The sequence below is a fragment of the Perna viridis genome, chromosome 13 (genome assembly GCF_037379345.1).
Source record: "Perna viridis isolate PV_CMFRI_1.1 ecotype Kerala chromosome 13, ASM3737934v1, whole genome shotgun sequence".
NCBI classification, from domain to species: domain Eukaryota; kingdom Metazoa; phylum Mollusca; class Bivalvia; order Mytilida; family Mytilidae; genus Perna; species Perna viridis.
The window spans coordinates 24,873,875-24,894,276 of NC_142457.1; the positions used below are offsets into that span (position 1 = coordinate 24,873,875).

The 20,402-nt window shown below is 32.5% G+C and overlaps 1 protein-coding gene and 1 long non-coding RNA gene across 3 annotated transcripts in view; both read left to right on the plus strand.

The window, feature by feature from the left end:
* The window catches only part of LOC148600073 (uncharacterized), a 71,014-nt gene that overhangs the window by 10,392 nt on the left and 40,220 nt on the right, over positions 1-20,402 (plus strand). The gene's annotated exons all lie outside the window — the stretch shown is intronic.
* On the plus strand, positions 5,984-19,378 carry LOC148600074 (uncharacterized). Of its 2 annotated transcripts, none has more exons than XM_088558940.1 (2): positions 5,984-6,244; positions 13,431-19,378. In XM_088558940.1, the coding sequence occupies exons 1-2, from the start codon at positions 6,221-6,223 to the stop codon at positions 15,078-15,080; spliced, it is 1,674 nt and encodes a 557-aa protein (XP_088415066.1). In that variant the 5' UTR covers positions 5,984-6,220; the 3' UTR covers positions 15,081-19,378. The 2 variants fall into 2 exon arrangements, with proteins under 2 accessions (XP_088415066.1, XP_088415067.1); XM_088558941.1 differs by lacking the exon at positions 5,984-6,244 and adding an exon at positions 6,356-6,810.

Sequence of the window (20,402 nt, forward strand, 5' to 3'; positions counted from 1 at the left end):
TTGTGCTGCCTTTGTGTTTCCCATTATTCACTCAGTTTGTATTTTTAACACATTACCTGATTAATCTTTGTCGAAGTATTTGTATATGTGTATTTGGTCGTTCCCTCCGCGGGACTCGAACTCGTGCCGCTGTGACATATATGGCAACACAGCCTGCACAAAGTCCAGCGCCCTAGACCACTCGGCCAGCTAGAGATAAAAAGTTATATAAATATAATTCTAATCAGGAGATTCTTCATGCTTATTGTTGTTTTTGATGGGTCGAGAACATCTTTCCCAGAAAGTTTAAACTTGCATGTACTTCTTCAGATTGAAAACAATATGGCGATCGTGTAGTTCGATAGAGTGTGGCAACGAACTAAACGGCATTATATAGCCATAAGAATAGTTTATTGCATCCACATTGATTTTACCGCTCGGGGACAGAAACTTATAAATGCTTAAAATGTAATTACAAGTAAATTAAATCTTCAATTGTATATTCAAAAGTCAATTTCAATAAAGCATGCATTGAATAAATTTTGAATTTACAGTTTATGATTGTTATGTTTATTTGTATATATATAAGTCATATATTCAAATTGACGTTTCTCTTGGAATTTGCTTCCGTAGATTAAACAAACAGTGGTGAAATTAAAGATGGCTAAACACATATTTGTAGACTTGCCTTTCATTTCTGATTAATTACATTTGTAGTACAGCTCTTGACTGTCAAAAACCTCCCATTTATAGCATTTACCTTCTCCCCATTTCAAATTTCCCATTGTCCTCATCCCAATTTATCATTGTATATTCCCCATTCCCGATATAAAATATCAAAACCCCTATAGAATCACCATTTATTATTTGATCAGATATATTTGATAATATTTCATATTATTTGACATGTAAACTGTTGTTTCTGATTATTATTATTATTTGTATCGATTTCTCTGTTAAAACTTCCTTCCAAGTCCCCCGTATATGAAGCTTATAGAACTACTGCAAAGTACTGTAGCATGACAATGTAATTTATGGCTGAAACAAACACCTATTCGATGGCCGGATTGCCATAAACCAGTAAAATCAGATTAGAACAAATGTAAATTTTTGTTAGTCTAAATACCCCATTAGAATGGTAATTTATGATTTGACCCACTTATGCCTAATTATTTTGGAAACAAAGTTGTAATTTCATATGAAATCTTTATGCATAGAAGTAGAGCAAAACATCATCTGATTAACCGCTGTTATAATGTTATGTTTTACACGATTTTATCTGTATCTTAGAAGTGAATTATTGTTATGACTTGCCCTCTTGCGGGATCGAGATTTAAAAATAAAACATATCTAATCTTATGTTGTTTTATGTTATATTCGTTTCACACGCTTGTCAATGCAGACCATACCTTTTTCTATTTTTTTTTGCACGAATAAACACTAAATGCTGCCACTTACAAATCCTTGCATCCATGACCACAATTTTTGAGTTCTTTATTGATATTGATGCTGGCCCAACGTACATTTTTATAATTTTCGGACTTTTCCATCTAGGGTCATGGGATTTCTCAAATACAAAAGGAATTTGGCAGTCTCCTTACTGTACTAAAAAGTGGCTGCATTCATTTTCATGGCACTATTCGACACACTTTCACATAACGTTTTGCAATTCAATATTGTACAACTGGTTTTGACGAAATATAGCATGCAATATAATATTCAATTGAAGTTGATGAAACGGTTCTATTGAAACAAACACACATTTTAGTCTTTGATCACCATACCCCAAAATATCATCAAAATCAGACCACTGTCTCATTTACTCAGATGAGTGGAACACGCTCTTAAAAGGTACATGTACCAGCGGGCAAGAGTATTTGTAAATCTCTGAACATTGGAAGAAATAAAAACAAAAATCAAAACCAGAAAACTAGATAAAGAATGCCATGATTGGTAATAAAAAAAAATAACACAACCAAGGGAACGACTATACAATACGACTCGTACAAAGTCAAGTCCGGGGTAGACGAAAGAGGAAAGGAAAACTATAACACGTTGAACAAATCAGTTTTATATACCGTAACGAAGTACGAGTTCATGATAACCATAAAACGTCTGTAGTGATGACTTCAATCTTGTAGCAATATAACACTGTTCCAGAAGCCTATTTTTTAGAAATCTAGCGCGATACAAAACGTCTGAGTAGTTTCAGCAAGCTCTGGCATAACGTCAGAGTTGTTATATGAACGATCCATAGGCATGTACAGAAGGGTTTTTGCCACAAATGAAAAGAACGTTGACAATTCTTAATGGAAAGGTCAAGATATGAGACTTCACAGTGTCTGTAGTATTCTCAAGTTTTTCGGATAGATGCGATGTATCAAATCAGGATTGTTTAAAGATAATACCTCATCTATATAGCGGAAACTGAGATTTAATTATCTAGCTGAATGATATTCCTTCTTTCGGATCAGATCAGCTATAAAATCAGCCTCATAAGATTGAAGGAATAGGTCAGCAGAGGAACACAATTTTTCCCACTGGAATGCGTACCGTTTGTTGAAAAACGCGTCCACCACACAGGACAAATATGTTGCCAATTACGAATTTCAGCATTCTGTAAACATCTTCCTCTGGAAGATGATTCGAAATTATTTTCATAACGCATGAGGAATCTCTAACTATATATTTGTACCTAGGTGTAGCATTTTATTTTAGAAAAACAACGATGTATAATGTTTTTAAGTCTGGATTTAAACTGAGTATAGGAATAGAAAATACAGTGTTGAAAATCATAGGTTTTAATGCTATTATATTCTGATAATAGCCTTGAACTGATTGTCTCCAAAAGAATCTTTCGAATTTTTCAAGATCCACATTGAATTAATACCACTACGGAAGTATTATGGTAGGACTGCAGACCCTCTTTGACAGCTGTTAGTATAGAACTTAAAAGTCTTGAGAGAGGTTTGGTGGTAAATTTTTCAGATCCAGATATGTGATGTTGTTTGTATGGATTCGTGTGGAGTTTAGTAAAGAGACGGTAAATCACAATCATTGTCCTTTGTAGAGAGACCAAAAGAGGAGAGCGCATATTTATGGTTTTTCACCACCTCTTCTTTGGAGAGTGTGGTAGCAGTATAGGAATTATCACTGCTATTAGTTTCTACGTCGATCTCTGATATTAAACATTGGATGTAAAACGTTTCGCAGACAAAAACAATATTGTTTTTGGCTTTGTCTGCTGGTACGACACCATATTTATCATAGTAGAAAATGTTTTTGCTACATCGGGGTCTTTGAAAAGAGTAATCAAGGGAACCAAGGTTATAGCGGTAATCAAAAGAATGTAATCCAGGGATAAAGACCAGACATGGAAAACAGACATATACAACAAAGAACATACAGCTACTAGAATCATACATACAAAGTAACAAAAGAAAATGAGCAACTCGGACTCCTCTAAAAACTGGGAGCACAGACCAGGTGCATCGGTAGGGTAAGTGTCCTCTGCCTTTCTTTCTAGAAACACCCATCGAGTTCCTCATAAAAGTCAAGTCCGGGGTAGACGAAAGGAGAAAGGAAAACGTTGAACAAATCAGTTTTCATGGCGCAGATGCATACACCATAACGATCCATATTTGTTAGAATTCTAGCGCGATACAAAACATCTGCGTAGTTTCGGCAAGCTCTGGCATAATGTATGAGTTGTGATATGTACATTCCATACGCAGGTGCTGAAGGGATGTTGCCACATATGAAAAGAAAGTTGACAATTTAGAATAAAAGTCATCACGTTTGTCATAAAGTTTGGTCAATAGTTTTCTTTACCATCGATTTCTAAGTGGATCGCAAGTAGATGCGATGTATCAAATCCCCAAAACTAGGATTGTTTAAATATAATACGTATCTATATAGCGGAAAGTGGGATAAAAGAATCTAGCCAAAAACAATATTCTTCCTTCCGGATCAGATCAGCTATAAAAACTGAAAACTGATGTAGCTTTTGCACTCATTGACCAACTTAAAACTTTCATTCGTTTCAAAAGTAAAGACCTCACGGCCTTTAACCGCTCTGATAGAGAAATATACCCATATAACCAAGAAATAACAAGTAATGGAAACAATAGTATGTATGCAATACGGACTCATGATCAACTCTAATCACATTGACCACATGTTACGGTAAGGCAATGTACTTTTATATCAACAACCACTTAGTTGTCCTTATTTGACACGTGTGACCAGTTTGTGCTCTGGATGCAGAGTGCTATTCCATAACGATTCATGGGTTCATGATGACGACATTTAAAGTGGGTGCTGAAGCGATGTCGCCAGAGGTGCAAGAACCGTCGACGATAAAACCTTGAAAATTCAGTCATAAGTTTTATCTTTCCATTGATTTCTATGTACATTATTAAAGATAGATTACACTGCCTTCATAGTATCCATTTTGGATCCTTTAACTTAAGTCGATGCAACGTATAAAATCTTCAAATCTAGGGTTATTTAATTACACAAGTCATCTATATGGCACAATGTAAGGTCAAAGAGTAATCAAGGGCACGCAATCCAAGGACAAAGACCAGACATGGAAAACATACGTACTCAACAAAAAACAAGTAACTAAAATCATACATACAAAGTAACAAAAGTAAATGAGCAATTCGGACTAAAAACTGGGAGCATGGATCAGGTGCACCGGTAGGGTAAGTGTCCTCTGCTTTTCTAGAAACACCCGCCGAATTGCTCATAAAAAGTCAAGTCCGGGGTAGACAAATAAGGAAAGGAAAACTATGAACTATGATCAAAAGACCTCAGTTAACGAAGATGAATTATGTTGATGATTGAAGATGTTAACAGACGTGAATTGAGAAAAGGATATTAAATATAAAATAGTCAAAAGTACAGAAACATTGTTCATAAATCAAACTAGGTAGGTCGGAGGTCCACGGTTTCAGCATGCATGTAGTTAGAAGCAACTGGACTTCGGTTCACAGACGCATTGCTAAAACAACGTTCTGTATGGCAAATAGATATGACCAAGAACCTGATATATCAATATTTATCATGTACATAACTGTTTTGAATTAGGTTAGGATAATAAAAAGCTCCGAGTCAATGTACTGCAATATAAAACACTCTGATGTATATAGCTTGGTACGATGTTCTACATTTAGTCGAGGTAAAAACATGGTGCATTTGTAAGTATTATATGTAGTAAGGGGTGCTGGATAATGTATTGAAAATAAATTATGATATGACATCTTACTTTTTAGCATGGTGAACTAGTTTCAGCAGAATTGTGATTTGAAAATTATAAACCTAAACTGGCTTTTTTTATTTATAATGTCTATAATTTGATATCTGAAAAATTGCCAATTTTAATTATGTGCTTTTTAACAGATTTATCTGTTCATCGAAGGAGTATTACAGATCCATTTTAATAAACCCATTATGAGAGATACGTTAAATCTGGTTTATCGATTTATTCTGATTGTATAAAGAATTAATAGACCCGTTTATTTAAAGTGCATTGTTCTATATATCGGGTTTTGGCTCACTTCCATACTTGCACAGATTGGAGGATAAACCATACCGTTTGTTGCATTTCCAATGCACTTGTTGTAATGTTCATAATTAACAGCGCCATAGTCCCTTAGAAATTATTTGTCGATGTAATCACGTTATGATAAAAAAAAATCTTTTGATCAGTTATTGCGAGTTATTCTTATATTTTACATCCCGTCGGAACTTAATAGCTTTTTCTTTTACTTAGCTTTGTAAAACTACAGGTCATTACGTGAAGAATGACAGATGGTCAGACATTAAATGTGATTTTTACAGTTCTATGTTTTCTTCATTTTGGCATCTACTCTAGACATATGACTTAAATGTTAATCGTAAAGTTGGCATTTAGTTAAAAGAATAAAATACGTTAACAAATTTCAATAACAAATAGCGAGAATGATCACACATTTTTTGTAACTGCTCTTTGGACACTGTAAACAAACTTTGTTATGATTTATTTAAATTAATACATTACAGTCTGAAGCGCACATAACACATGTAACCTTTTCAACTTTTGGCATATTGGTTATCTTGTTCTAAATGACAAAACAATAAAGAAACACACGATATTCAGATGTTACATCCATTTAACAAAGGCAATTAAAAGACATTCGTCCATTTAAATAAAAACAAAACTACACAATGGTTTAATTGTGACGATAACAGAATTATGAATATTCTAGTGCAGAATAACGTAAGTATCGGGGCTAATCAACACAGTGTAAATTGCAGTTTATCGTAGTAACATTTTAATGCATGCATTCGATTCTTTTCAGGAAGACTTTCTATGTTACATAAGTCATACCTCAAAGATAAGATCGTGGGAGTTGATTTGAAAACAAATTTAAGTTAATCTGCATCTTGGTTTAAACCCATACAACATTAATTTTTTTATCACTCTGTTCAAAACATATACAACATTATAATTCACTGTAATTTTTTTTTTATTAAGGAATCATTTGTTTACATTGCTCATGTTTTTTCTTCATTTTTTTACTGGGAAATTTGGGAATTCATAGTACAGTAACTCTCTAGTCATTTCGTTTCTTTATTAAAGGTTTTCCCACGTGGTTTTTGTGCATTTTAACTTATAAAATAAGTCGTAATGTTATGTTTGCAATACTGCCCGTGTATTAAATGGACATACAGTTCAAATTCAATAAAGCATGTTAAAGTTCTTCAAATTATGTATTGGTGGCAGGTGTTAGTTATTAAAGCTGTATTTAAGGGACATAGTGATAACTTTGCTTGGGAATATTGGTAAGTTAAAGTTGGTTTGTTTCCATTCCCTTTCCTTGTTTATTATTATTATTTTTTTTAATAATTCAATGTAACAAATGTCATTGATAGACTTAATAAAGTACGAGCGATGATGTATATAACATATATTGCCCTTTCATCTATACTGCCCCAAATATGTTAAGTTCAATTGTTATTGTAATAATTGTAAAAATGCTTGTGAAACTCAAACGATCCTGAACATAATAACTATAATAACATAATAACACTAGCATCAGGCGAAAAGAAATATCCGAAAATCATAGCTTTAAATCCGTACTTGCGAATTATGTTGTGTGCATCAAATGCTTCAGATTTGTTCCATAGACCGATATATAGTTAAATTATGCATTAGATTATACAAATATTTTCAGAATTTATTCAAAATTATTTCTTATATAATAAAAACATGCATTTCGTAAGATTGTTTTCACATTTCTGCAGTACTGTTAAAACTATGTGATTCATGATGAGGACCATTAAACTTCTGTAGTGATGACTTCACCTTTGAAGCAATATAATATTGTTCCAGACGCCAAATTGTACGCAAGGTTAGCGTAACACAAAAAGTCTGCGTAATAACGGCAAGGTCTATCATAAAGTATGAGTTGTGATATGAAAACTGCATACACAGGTGCTGAAGGGATGTTTCCACAGATGAAAGGAAAGTTGACAATTCTGAATGAAACGTCCGTCACATTTGTCGTAAAGTTTACCGATAGTTTTCATTTACCATCGATGTTTAAGTGTAGGTCAAATAATGTTCTTTCTATTGGATCAATTCAGCCTCATAAGTGTGAAAAGGTCAGCAAGTAGAGGAGCACAATTTGTTTCCATGGAATGCCGACCGTTTGTTGAAAAACGCGTCCGCTTCACAGGACAAATATTTTTCGATCCATCATTATGAAAAAAAACACATTTGTTTTTGGAGAAACAACGATGTATAGTGTTTTTTGAGTCTGGATTTTAAATGAGTATGGGGAATAGAAGTATACAGTTTTAAAAAATCATAGGTTTTAATGTAATTATATTCTGATAATAATCTTGAATTGAGGGTTTCCAAAGGATCTTTTGAATTTTTCACCATCCACATTGAATTAATACCACTACCGGATTAAATAGTGTTTTGGTATGACTATAGACCCTCTTTGACAGCTGTTAGTATTTAAGTAAAAGTTCTTAAAGAGGTGTGGTGGTACATTTTGCAGATCCAGCTATGTAACGTTGTTTGTATAGATTCTTGTGGAGTTTAGGAATCCAGTACATAAAAGGTAAATCAAAATCATTGTTTTGGTAGAGTGACCAAAAGAGGATTACACAGATTTATGGTTATCCACTATTTCGCCTTTGGAGAGTGTAGTGGCCACACAGGTTTTATCACTCCCACTATCCTCTATGTCCACCTATGATAACAAACAATGAATGTAATACGTTTAGCAGACAAAACAATGCTTTTGGGTCGATTCTGCTGGTACGACAACATATTTTCATAAATAGTAGACAATGTTTTTGCAATATCGGGGTCTTTGAAAACTGGTGTTTCAAATAATCGGTATTGATTTGTCCTTGAAATATGGGCGAATGTGTTGGTTACGTTTTTGTGATGGATGATGTTAGCCAAACTAATTGCATCTTTACCTTTGTTAAAAAAAACGGTAGTGGCAGAAATGGTCGTTTTCTTCATCTTGACCTCATTACACAAACTGGTTTAAAAGTCTGTTGAAACCAATATCCAAATTCATGGCAAAAAGTCTGTGTAATGATGATGTAGGTTCAAAAACAGGAGTGTCAAGAGTTGTTTTGTAAAGAGAGTGTAGTAGAGTGAGATGGTATGGAAACAAACGACATTAAATCATAAAATGCTTTAAACAGTTAAAATTCAATTGTATTGTCATTTATTAGCAATTAATCACAAAAACGTTACCAACAAAATGCCCTCATATTTCAAAGACAAATCCATACCAATTATTTCATATTCCTATACTTCACCCATTGCATCCAAAATTTTCAATTATAAAAGGCTATTGCAGAACCTCGAGATTGAGGACTTCAAGGCTAAACCAACTGACTGTTCTTGCAAAACCTCTCCATTCAAATATGGTCCTTCTGGTCACGTCGTTACGCAAGAAAATGGATAAAACGAGAACAAGAAGACATTGATTCTCTGTCAGAGTGGTTAAAGGCCGTGAGGTCTTTTTTGAAACGAATGAAAGTTTTAAGTACGTCAATAAGTGCCAAAACTACATCAGTTTTCAAAGACCCCGATGTAGCAAAAACATTGTCTACTATGCATGACAAATATGTTGTCGTACCAACAGACAAAGCCCAAAACATCATTGTTTTTGTCTGCAAAACGTTTTACATCCAATGTTTATTATCAGAGGTAGACGTAGAAAATAATAGCAGTGATAAGACCTATACTACTACCACACTCTCCAAAGAAGAGATTGTGGAAAAACCATAAATCTGTGCTATCCTCTATTGGTCTTCCTACCAAGGACGATGATTGTGATTTACTGTCTATGTACTGGATTCCTAAACGCCACAAGAATCCATACAAACAACGTTCCATAGCTGGATCTGCAAAATGTACCACCAAACCTCTTTCAAAACTTTTAACTTCTATACACACAACTGTCAAAGGGGGTCTGCAGTCCTACCACAACAATTGTTACTCCCGTAGTGGTATCAAGCGCAACATATTAACAGCGTAAATTAAACTGTATTTTTAAAATGTTTAAAAGTATTCAATACTTCAAAAAAAAAACTTTTTGTTGTATACTCTTCATACGACAGATATAGGATCGTGGCGAAAAAAATTAAAGGATTTAGAAAGTAGTTTTTACGTCTACGAAAATGTATAGACCACTAGTTTTTCTCTATCTTGGTCTCCAAAACATGTGTCAGGTATTTTGCGCTATCATATATTTAAATTGATTTTGCAAAAAAAGTCCACAATATATTTTTGATTCTTTCTATGTTCATATTAGAAAACGAATGCAGGGAACTAATGTTTTGCAGTATGTTTATAATTGTCTTTTAAAAGGTATACTCGAATTAAAGGGTTTTTTTTTTCATATTAAGTGACCTGACTTCACATAGATAAAATATCGATCGTGCATAATCTTGTTACAGTGTATGGCTTGGGTACAAAAACCATGGATTTATTTCATTTCTATAACAGCTTTTATCATAACAATAAATATATAAGGCTGATTTTGTTGGCTATGTTATCAGAAAGGGGTTATGATGTTAGAAGAGAGAATTTGTGTTTGATTCCTAAGAAGGTTTGTGTCATAAATCAATGTTACGGTCTTTTATTATATACTAATTTCAGGATTAACGTTTATAATATCAACTTTGGAGTGAAAAATATAACTCTTCCTAACATATTAGCATACAGTTAAAACTGTTCTAAACTGAAATACATTTTTTTAAATCCCGCATTGTTAATTGTCCCTGACAAGTTCTAACATTTCGATTTTCGATATCTTAATATCATTGATTGTATTTTGAACCCGTATAAAATGATTAAAGTAAAATTCATCAAATCAATATCTTTTTAGAGGCAACAGTTGAATGAGTACTATATGAAAAATGACGTTTTTGACAGAGTTATCTGTTCTTTGAATGTTCGTTTACAGTGCAGTATAATGAAATTATTCTCAATGCAGCAACATGATATGAAAACCTTTATTTTTTCTTGATTCTGAACGTTCAAAAAGTTAAATTACACTATCAAAATGATAAGTTTTTTTCATACCATATTTCCATGTAACACTGCCTCATTCTTATAAAGACTGACACTGAAGAATCTAGCACCTGTACGAGTGCAAGATAGGGAAATATCAGACACCCACAGGGACGATTTAAAGTTTTCTAACTAGGCCAGTCATGTCGAGTTAGAAAACGTGTACATCTTAACCAAGAGTGTACATTTTTTTTTCCTATCTTTCACGAGAAAAGAGGACAAGAACACGTGTTCTGTCTCAATCCATGGGTGAGACAAGGAAATCTCGCAAAGCTCAGATTTAACTCTTGTATAGGGTTTAAATAGTAAATTTTACCGTTTGACCTCGTTCGTTTATGATTTTTGGCCAGTCTAGAGCATGTAAGTTCTAACTGGGAATCAAATGAATATCAAAGGTTTTGCTTTTCTGTTCAGTATTTGTTACACATTCGTTTCCGGGTAATATTTTAAATTGAGAACGGATATTAATATCAAATTGAATTACAAACAATATTTTTATCTGTTCGTTAATTTTTTTGTGTTTATTTCCAAGTGATATACTGAATGTAGAACTGATTTGATTATCAAATTGAATATTAAACTGATATTTTTAGTCCGTTCCATATTCGTTTGATATTCGTCTCCGGGTTTTATACCGAATATTACATTCCAAAATCTGAATCATATGCTGTATCAACCTGAAACTCCTATATCACCCCAAGGTAACCGGCCCGCGGGGTGATATAGGTTGGTTAATTAAGATTATGGCACAGTCATTGTCGTCCACTTGGGGCACTTTGTTTCCTTCTGATGGCTTAAGTTGTGGTTGACCAATTGTTCTGATATAGATGTCCGTATCATATATGTTAACCATACTTCAAGTAGTGGTCTATGAAGGGGTGTGATATAAGACGTGCGATATAGGTCTAGGTGTGTGATAAACGGTATGCGATATAGGTCTAGGGGTGTGATATAAGGAACGCCATATAAGTTTAGGTGTGTGATATAGGGTATGCGATATAGGGTCGATAATAAAAGTTTTAAACAAACACTTATGATGCATATACAAAAAAGGTATATTTTAATCTAAATATATGATATTTATTGAATATAAAACGGATTTGGATATCAAATTGAATACCAAAGAGTATCTTTTATTTTCTATTCTTTATTCGTTTATCATTTGTTTTCGTGTTTAATTATATATTGAACAGATTTGAATATCAAATGTGATATTAAACAGTATTTTTGTTTCGTTTACGGGTCATATAATGAATGAAGGACAGATTATCAATGTCAAATTGAATACCAAACTAGTATTCTTTTTTTTTTTGTTCGATTTTGTTTGACATTCGTATATATTGAATATAAAATGGATTTTATAATATTATTAAATATTAAACAGGAGCCTTGTTATAAATTGAATATAGAATCGGTTTAAATATCAAATTGAATATCAAAGTAGAAATACCAGAGTATATTCAATTTTATGTTCAAATTCGGACATAACACGGACACGAATGTCAAATGAATTTCGTACAGAACTAAAATCTTGTTCGATATTAAATTTGATATCTAAATCTAATGGCTGCATGATACACTTTCTCTTTAGGGGACACAGGTCATTGCAAATATACACATCTTTTGTCGAAACGGCCCTGACTGCCAAATGTTGAGCCCCGTTTTGCGATTTCAATCTCTGGGAATCGAGCTCTGATTTGATGTAGATTGTTACTCTTCCCAAGTACTCCAACTCCTATATAGTGGTTGCTTGATACAAATCCAGTTAAGGGGGGGGGGGTCAAAAGTCATTCAAATATACAATTCTTATGTCAAAACGGTCCTGATGAGCGATATCAGGGTATCGATCTTCAAACTTTTAAAATTCCTATTCATATTATAAAAATACAAATAATGTAGCAGTGGGAAGTTGGTTACTTATTAGATATTCAATTATTTAAGGTATTTCCGTGCATCATCCACTGTAAAAGTTATCACCCCTTTATTGTCGTTTCTTTCAATATGGTCCCCTGACTCATTTTTCAGGATATCATGATCATACTAGGTGAACATAAAGATGCAATCATGTTCTATAAGACAATGACCCTGATAAGGATTACATTATCATCTTTAACAGTTATTTCCCCTTCAAACCATTTCTTTCAATCGTTCATATCTTGAAAATCATCATGGATAGAATCAATCTGGAAACTGTCTCATATACATTAGCAGAAGACTTAATGAATAAACATTAACATGTATTTTTTTATCAAACCATTCACGAGTAATTATTATTATACTTATATGTATTTCGAGAACCGGAAGTTGTAGAGAAATGGGACTTTATGATGTCCAAACAAAATAAAGTCGAATGTCAAATAGCAAATTTAACAAAAGTCGAAGACCGATTCTGCTGACATATTTTTACCGCTTGTTTTCTCACATGTTTTTAACGTTTGTTCGTGTAACAAAACTGTTGTATAATTTTCTCCTGAATGAATACTTTATAATTCATCAATTTCACTACTTAAATTAATGTTTTTTATATCAATGAAGCGATAGTTATATAGAGGGTCACAAAAAAAACTAAGATACTACGTAACTGGATTCATTTAATTAACATTACTTAAAAACACATTTGGCAAAAACGGTGTTAGATTTGGTAATAAAATGCTGTATTGACACAAAAGCCTTTTTTGTTCGTTCAGACAAATAATATTGATGTATTATTTTTATTTTTCACTATATATTTGTTGTATTGTCCGCTCATTCGCTTTAAACAAGTAAAAAATGCCGTTCATTTAATTTGTACGATAAATTACGTAGTTGCAAAGGTTCAAATGGAAATGAAGCATATTTTTTTAAATATTAGGTACAGATGGCATCACAAAACTGCAGTGTCTGTGAATTACAGCAACAAGAATGTGCACCAACGGTATGGTGTCCTCTGTGTGAAGAGTGTCTCTGTTTATCCTGCAGCAAACAACATGAAGTGCAAACAGCAACAAGGAACCATACCACAATTTCATATGACGATTACCGCAAGCTACCGCCCTTTATACTTAATATTAAACTCATCTGTGAAAAGCATCAGGAAAAATACCAATATTATTGTAAGTCATGCGATTGTCCTATTTGTAGGAAATGTCTATTTGAATCACATAAAAAGTGTGAAGACACACTTGATATTAATGACGCTGTCCATAATATCAAAACATCAGTTGTTTTTGAAGATAAATGGAGAGATTTGGAAGCAGTACGTCAAATCTTCTTGAAGGCTGTTCAGGATAAAGAAGAAAACATGAATGAATTTAAGAGAAAAAGAGAAGATATCGCCTCAAATGTAAAAGAATACATAGGAAGACTAATCGACCAGTTGAAAAAGTTTGAAAACGAAACACTTTTTGAATTAGATTCTGTAACTAGTAAATATTTTAATGAATTTAAAGACACCATTAAAATCCTAGAAATAAAAGAACAAAATCTTGCAGAAATTTTAGAACAAAAAGAGTTAATTGAAAAACATGCATCAAATTTCCAAACATTCATAGGCACCAGACAAATGGAGCAAGAAGTTAAAGATTCAAAAGACACACTTAAACAATTATCCGACATTGGAGCAATGAACCATACAGACATACAAATTGAGGAGCAAGAAGATATAGTTTTCGGAATGAAACCGTTCGGTAAAATTAAGACATCAACCGAAAAGAAGACAATATCTTTCGACAAAGACAAACCAATCACAACACAGAAGTTGGTACAGAATCCTAAACACCTTATACTGAAACAAGAGTTTAAATTGAGTAAAGGTGAGTATCTCGGTTGTTGTACAATGTCGAATGGAATTATGGTGTTTGCTGATTGGGACAACCAAGTAGTAAAAATAGTAAAACCTGATGGCTCATTAAAATCATTTGTAAAACTTGAAAAATATGTCACTAATATAACACCAATTAAATACAAACATGTTGCTGTTTCTGTTGTTTCTTTAGACAGTATCTCCATCATAGACATCAACAGTAGTAGAGTCATTAAAACACTGAAGACAGAAAACAATGTTAGTGGATTGACGCATCACCATGGTAACATTGTCTTCTGTGTACCTGGTAAAGGCATAATGCTAACAAACATAGACTCTGGGAAAATTGATAAAGCATATGACGATAAGTCGGTTGGTGGTCGATCACATATAGACACAGATGGGAATAGAATATGCTATACATGCTATATTGAATCCTCAGTAACTGTCCTTGATTCCGACTACAAGGTTTTCCTTGTAATTAAGAATGAAAATCTGTCAGGCCCAATATCAATGGACCAACATCAGAACATGTTTGCGCTTAGTGATAACAAGGATGAAATATTTTTTATTTCAAAAGATGGAGATAAGTGTATTGTAATTCTCCCAACTAAAGATGATGGGTTGCATTGTCCTAAGGCTGTACATTATGACAGAGAAAGCAAGGAAATTATGGTAGTTGACAGATACAGTGCGGTTAGAAAATATAATGTTATTTAATGAATGTATTCAATTTCTGATTAGTTTATACGCTATAACCGAATTTGGGTCCGTTTACGCTGAATAATTGTAATTTTCCCGCCGTGTAGTAACTCTGGTAACCAATTTGGCCGCCATTTTAAAATCAGCGGCAAGACACTGTCATTTCATCACTGAGAAATGTTCAGTTATTTTCCAAAATTGAAGAGACAGTTATTAAAGCAGGAATTTGACATAAACCCGGCGGACATAAAGTTAGTTAATAATTTATTGTCACAAAAACGTTTCAACGTTACAATGTGACTGAAAACGTTGTTTCGGATGTTGACAAACAAAAAGTAGTTCCGTAAAAGGTGGGCGTGGCCTAAATAGCAAGTTAGCAAGTCAACAAATTAATCAAATGGCAGGATTCTCATCAAATTAAAATATATAAATTTCAAAATATGTTGTAAACCAAGCATTTAAGCATAAATGTACATTAGAAATTAAGTAAAACCGGGGCATATATCCCCCCCCCCTGATTAGACCTTGTAAAATGCAACATTTCTTGGCATCTGTTTTCCTTTTTACTAGTTGAAATGATTTTTTTTTAAATTTAACTATTCTGAACATGTACCTTGTGTATAGGTATATCGAGAGAGGTTCAATTTAAGCTTATTATGTACGCATATTGGTATCATTACAAACTTGTTGTTTGGAAAAAAATAGTAATAATACTTTGAAAATCATGTTATTAATGTGACAATTGAAAACAGATTGTAATTTATTTTCATTTATTTAAACAAATTCTGCATTCAAGTTCTTTTTAAAAATTGCAATCTTTTTTTACTTTTAAGCATTTTATAAGTTGTATCTGTTTTATTAGAAGAATCACTAAAGTCGCATTAGCTGTCAAATTTGTTCAGTTTTGATTCTACTGAATTTTGCTGATTCAATGCAATAAGTTGTGAAAATAACATTTTTTTTAATCAGAGAAGATCGACAGCTCTGATCTAATTATTTTTCGCCATTACCTCCGAAGATTGCCTACAGGACATACACGTGGGTTAACAATACTTTGACCTTGGTAAAAAAAAAATAACAATCACGGATACACAGGTAAGGACGTGTTTTGTTTTCATATCATTTCATCTATGTCTTGATTAGTTTTCAAATGAATAATGACCATATTTGAGCCACATTATATCACAATACATAAATTTCAAAAAGATCCTTGCTTTCTATTCGAATTTTTTTTTCTTTTACGGCTTGATTCAGTCAGTCTTCCTTGTCGTTGAGGTTACAGACCACCAATTCAACCAATCAGCATTTGGAACGTACGCAAAAATAGTCCTACGCAGAAATTACCCCTGCTCCTCATAGTGCTGTGAAAAAAGTTCTCATCTTATTTAAAAAATTTAAACAGTTTCTGAAAGGAAAAACATTTCTGTACATTTTATAGGTGCATTTTGCTTCTTGTGATGTGAAGCCTAATCTCCATAATGATTTTTAAATATACCGCTATCTTGTGAAAATACTGGGATTTCCCATGCTATTTATAGACCCTTCACTTCCGGTGACCAGTACTGCACTGCAAGTCTGCTAACCCCACATGCCATTCTGAGGATTGTGAGCTGACATATGTAGAATCATGCTGATATATAGACCTCTGCAGGTTAAAGTTAAGGTAAAGTCCAGAGAAGCCATTGAATATTGTGAAATTAGCATAGAAGCCTATGGGAAGTGGAATTAGTGGTTTTTAGCCTTGAATAACCACGTTCGCTTTGCGATTAGATTTGTTACTAAAGTAGCGACCTTTACAGCGCATGCGCGGATTAAGGTCACCAGAAGTCACATGCATACGAAGTTATCTAGGTCGATTTTTTGTCTTGCAAGACAATAAATATAAAGACAGCTATTGCATGTATTTAATGCATTTTAAGTGTGGATATCAAATGAAATTATACAGGAATAGTACAAATTAGTAGAAATAAGTCGAAGTAAAGGTATATTTCAACAGAAAAAAAATTCAAATTTGACAGTTAATGCAGCTTTAAGTATAAATTACAGTTTGATAGATTAACAATTAGAAAAAAATACTTACTTGAGATCCAAAATACATATCACTGGAGATTACATTGTAAACTTATTGGAATTATTTAATTAAGTATTTACAAATACATGATTTCTTATCTCACAAATAAATTCCAGATTACAAATTTATGTTCACAAATTGTTTCTACCATCACACTCAGTACACGTCACGTGATTCGTGACTACTAACTGACAGTGTTTATATACTAAATATTGTATCAATATACTTTGTATATAAATATTTTCCGCTAATTTTTTTTTCAGATAGTGTTGTTATCACATTTTGATTATTTATGAATACAAACTGATTTTTGTTTTTGATATTTTTTTTTTGTTAATGTTTGTCTTGTTTTGCTAATGGATATGAGATGTCTGGTTTTATTTTTAATTGATAACGATTTAATTTTGTCTGTTTTTATTTCTTCTGCGAATGGGATTAAGATATCTGTATTTGTAGTTTATTAGTTATATCGATTCATTTATATAAGTTATGAAAATCGATATTTTTGGAACTATAAAATCGATAAGTGAATCAAAACCAAAAAAAAACTCCATAGTGAAATGTAAAATTGCATTCAACTGTAAAATATGATAAGTGTAACTTGTGTCTTGGTGACATATACAATGAGCGCCAATGAAAACGCATCGCTAATTTGTTTTTTCTTTTAAATATTTTCTCCAAAAAAGCTATTAATTTACGAAAGACAAAAGTATTTTGTTCAGAACTGAAAACAAAATGCCGTATTGATAATGATTCGCATGAATGATTTTTAAACACCTGTTTAATCCACAACCATGTATTGTGAACGTGCAAGAAAATATTTTAATGTGACAATATTAGAGCGAAATACATGTACAATTTTGTTAAACCCAGTATCATTTCCCTTGTGTTTCTTACAGACTAAGACTATTTTATAGTTTGTAAACTACAAATTCAGTATAATCTATTTATCTGTTATTAAATATATGACTAACTTAAAATGGCAATTTTGAAACCAAACGCATTTTTCTCAAAATAAACAAAACACGAAATAACCTAAATGATAATTCCTATATTTAACGTACGTAACAATTTCTACATTCACATTGTAATGGTTATATGATACGTTCCTATTGTGGTTCACTGACTTCTTCCTATTTTTATAAGCATGATAATGAAAAAGTTAGCTCAGATAACTTATGTTTAACATTCATTTATGTTTTGTTTTTTTCACACCATTCAATGAGCTTTTCACTTCTTAGCACTGCATGATTAATATAAAAAATAGGACGTGTGGTATTATTGCCAATGTGATAGTAATGCATAATAAGCCAATCAAAAAACAATGAAGCTGTTACGTCTCATACTCTCTGTTACATTGTGCATGGGCTAACTTTGTAACTGATGATAAATTAAAAAAAGTATAACCGATAATTTCCAATGTTACAACTCACTGTAGTGTTTAAGTAAACAGAAAACTGTGTATGGTTTTTCATAGAACATTTCTACTTTAGAGCTATACATTATTTTTAGTGTAATGTAGAATTCGAAATTAAAGGAAGTAACTCTGTGAGGACAATAAAATGCAGTAGAACCTAATGGATTTTCAATGTGAATTCTCTTCTAAGAGCTGAGAATTTAGAGTGAATTATTATTCGTTTCATCATATAGACCTTTACAGCAATTTAAAATAAAATAATTGTGTTGCCTTTTTGGTGGTGTATCACATATACCAGAATTTATATGAATCGTACCAAAAAAGTTAAAAGTTATGAGTATGAATATTTATTTAAAAAAAAAACAAAACACTATATAGTTGGATATTTCAAGTGATATGAACAATTGCAGTCAGGAGCAAGTATCAGCTGTAAATTTTGTTGGGCACCGGGGGAAAGTACACCAAAAGGACCTTTGCAATTACACACAGATATAATAATGAAACAGATACAGTTCAAGATCGAAGCGAAAACCAGTACAACATCATATGGAGTTTCCATTAATTGAATTTATTATGATATGATATTGTCGGACTTTGGGTAAATAGACCTTTTCTTTCTGAAAGAGGATACTCTTAATTGTTTGCTTTTTTTTTTTATTGACGTTATTAAAATATCCCTTTACATTTCTTTTTTATATTTTTATCCCTCCTTTGTTAGACTGTATCATAACAGGAGCGATTGTCTTGTCATATATGTTTTATTGACTTGTATTGATATGCTACCGTATCTTGTCTTTTTGTGACATACACATGTATACGTGAATATGATTATCTCAGTAAAGAAGCATATATAACTTTTTTGAATAACACATACGCAGTACGATTTTCCCCTTTTTGTGTACACTGTAAATTCAAATATTATTGCCTATCTTAAATTTGCAAGAACTAAAAACTCATCATCCTCTTATATTTTTGTAAAAATCTTAAATGTGACTTCAAATTATTGATGCGTACAATAATTTCTGAATTTACATAATTTTATTGTTTTGATTATAGTGAATATGTTACAAATGCTTCCCTTAGATTTAACATGAACAATCGACATGGCGAACTTTACATTTGAAAATGTTCTTATCACTTTATTCGAAGCCTATTAATGTAGCACAATTATAGTAGCATTATAATGAAATTTGATTTGACTTACACAACGGCCAATCTAATTACTTTCATGGCAAAATGGCAATTAAAAACAGTCAATGTTTATGTCTAAAGTCAGCGGATTTTCTAAGAATGATCCTTGACAGTTTTTTCTTTGTTTTGACACTAACAACTTTACAGAAATTCTTAATATGATTGAATTCCCTATTCTAGAAAAGCTATATTTTGATTTGAAAACAATACAGCCGTAGCTATGTTTTCCCAGACGGCTTAGGTTCTCGAACAACAAGTGGAACAACTAGCAGAGACGCACAAGTGCACTTGTACTTAAATAATAATAATAGGATAAATATATGGAAAGAGTGAATAAACGAATTATTTTCTGAGTGCCGAAGAATGCCTTAATCAAATGAGTGAGCGGAAATTAAACAATAATGTTAAAGAAACAATAGAAGTCAGGAACATGGGACGGCTACCAGTTTTGTTGAGCATCAAGGATGGATGTTCAACTAACAACTAAAGAATCCCACTCCCATGCTATTGAGATAGTCACATCTGTTTGAGCAACCTAGTCTTTAACATCAAATATCGAACCAGTAGAATTCTAATATTTGAATATATCCTAAAGCATGTTCAACTATAAGAAACTTTGTATGAACAGAACTTCGTTACTGTAAATTGGGATATTTTAGTT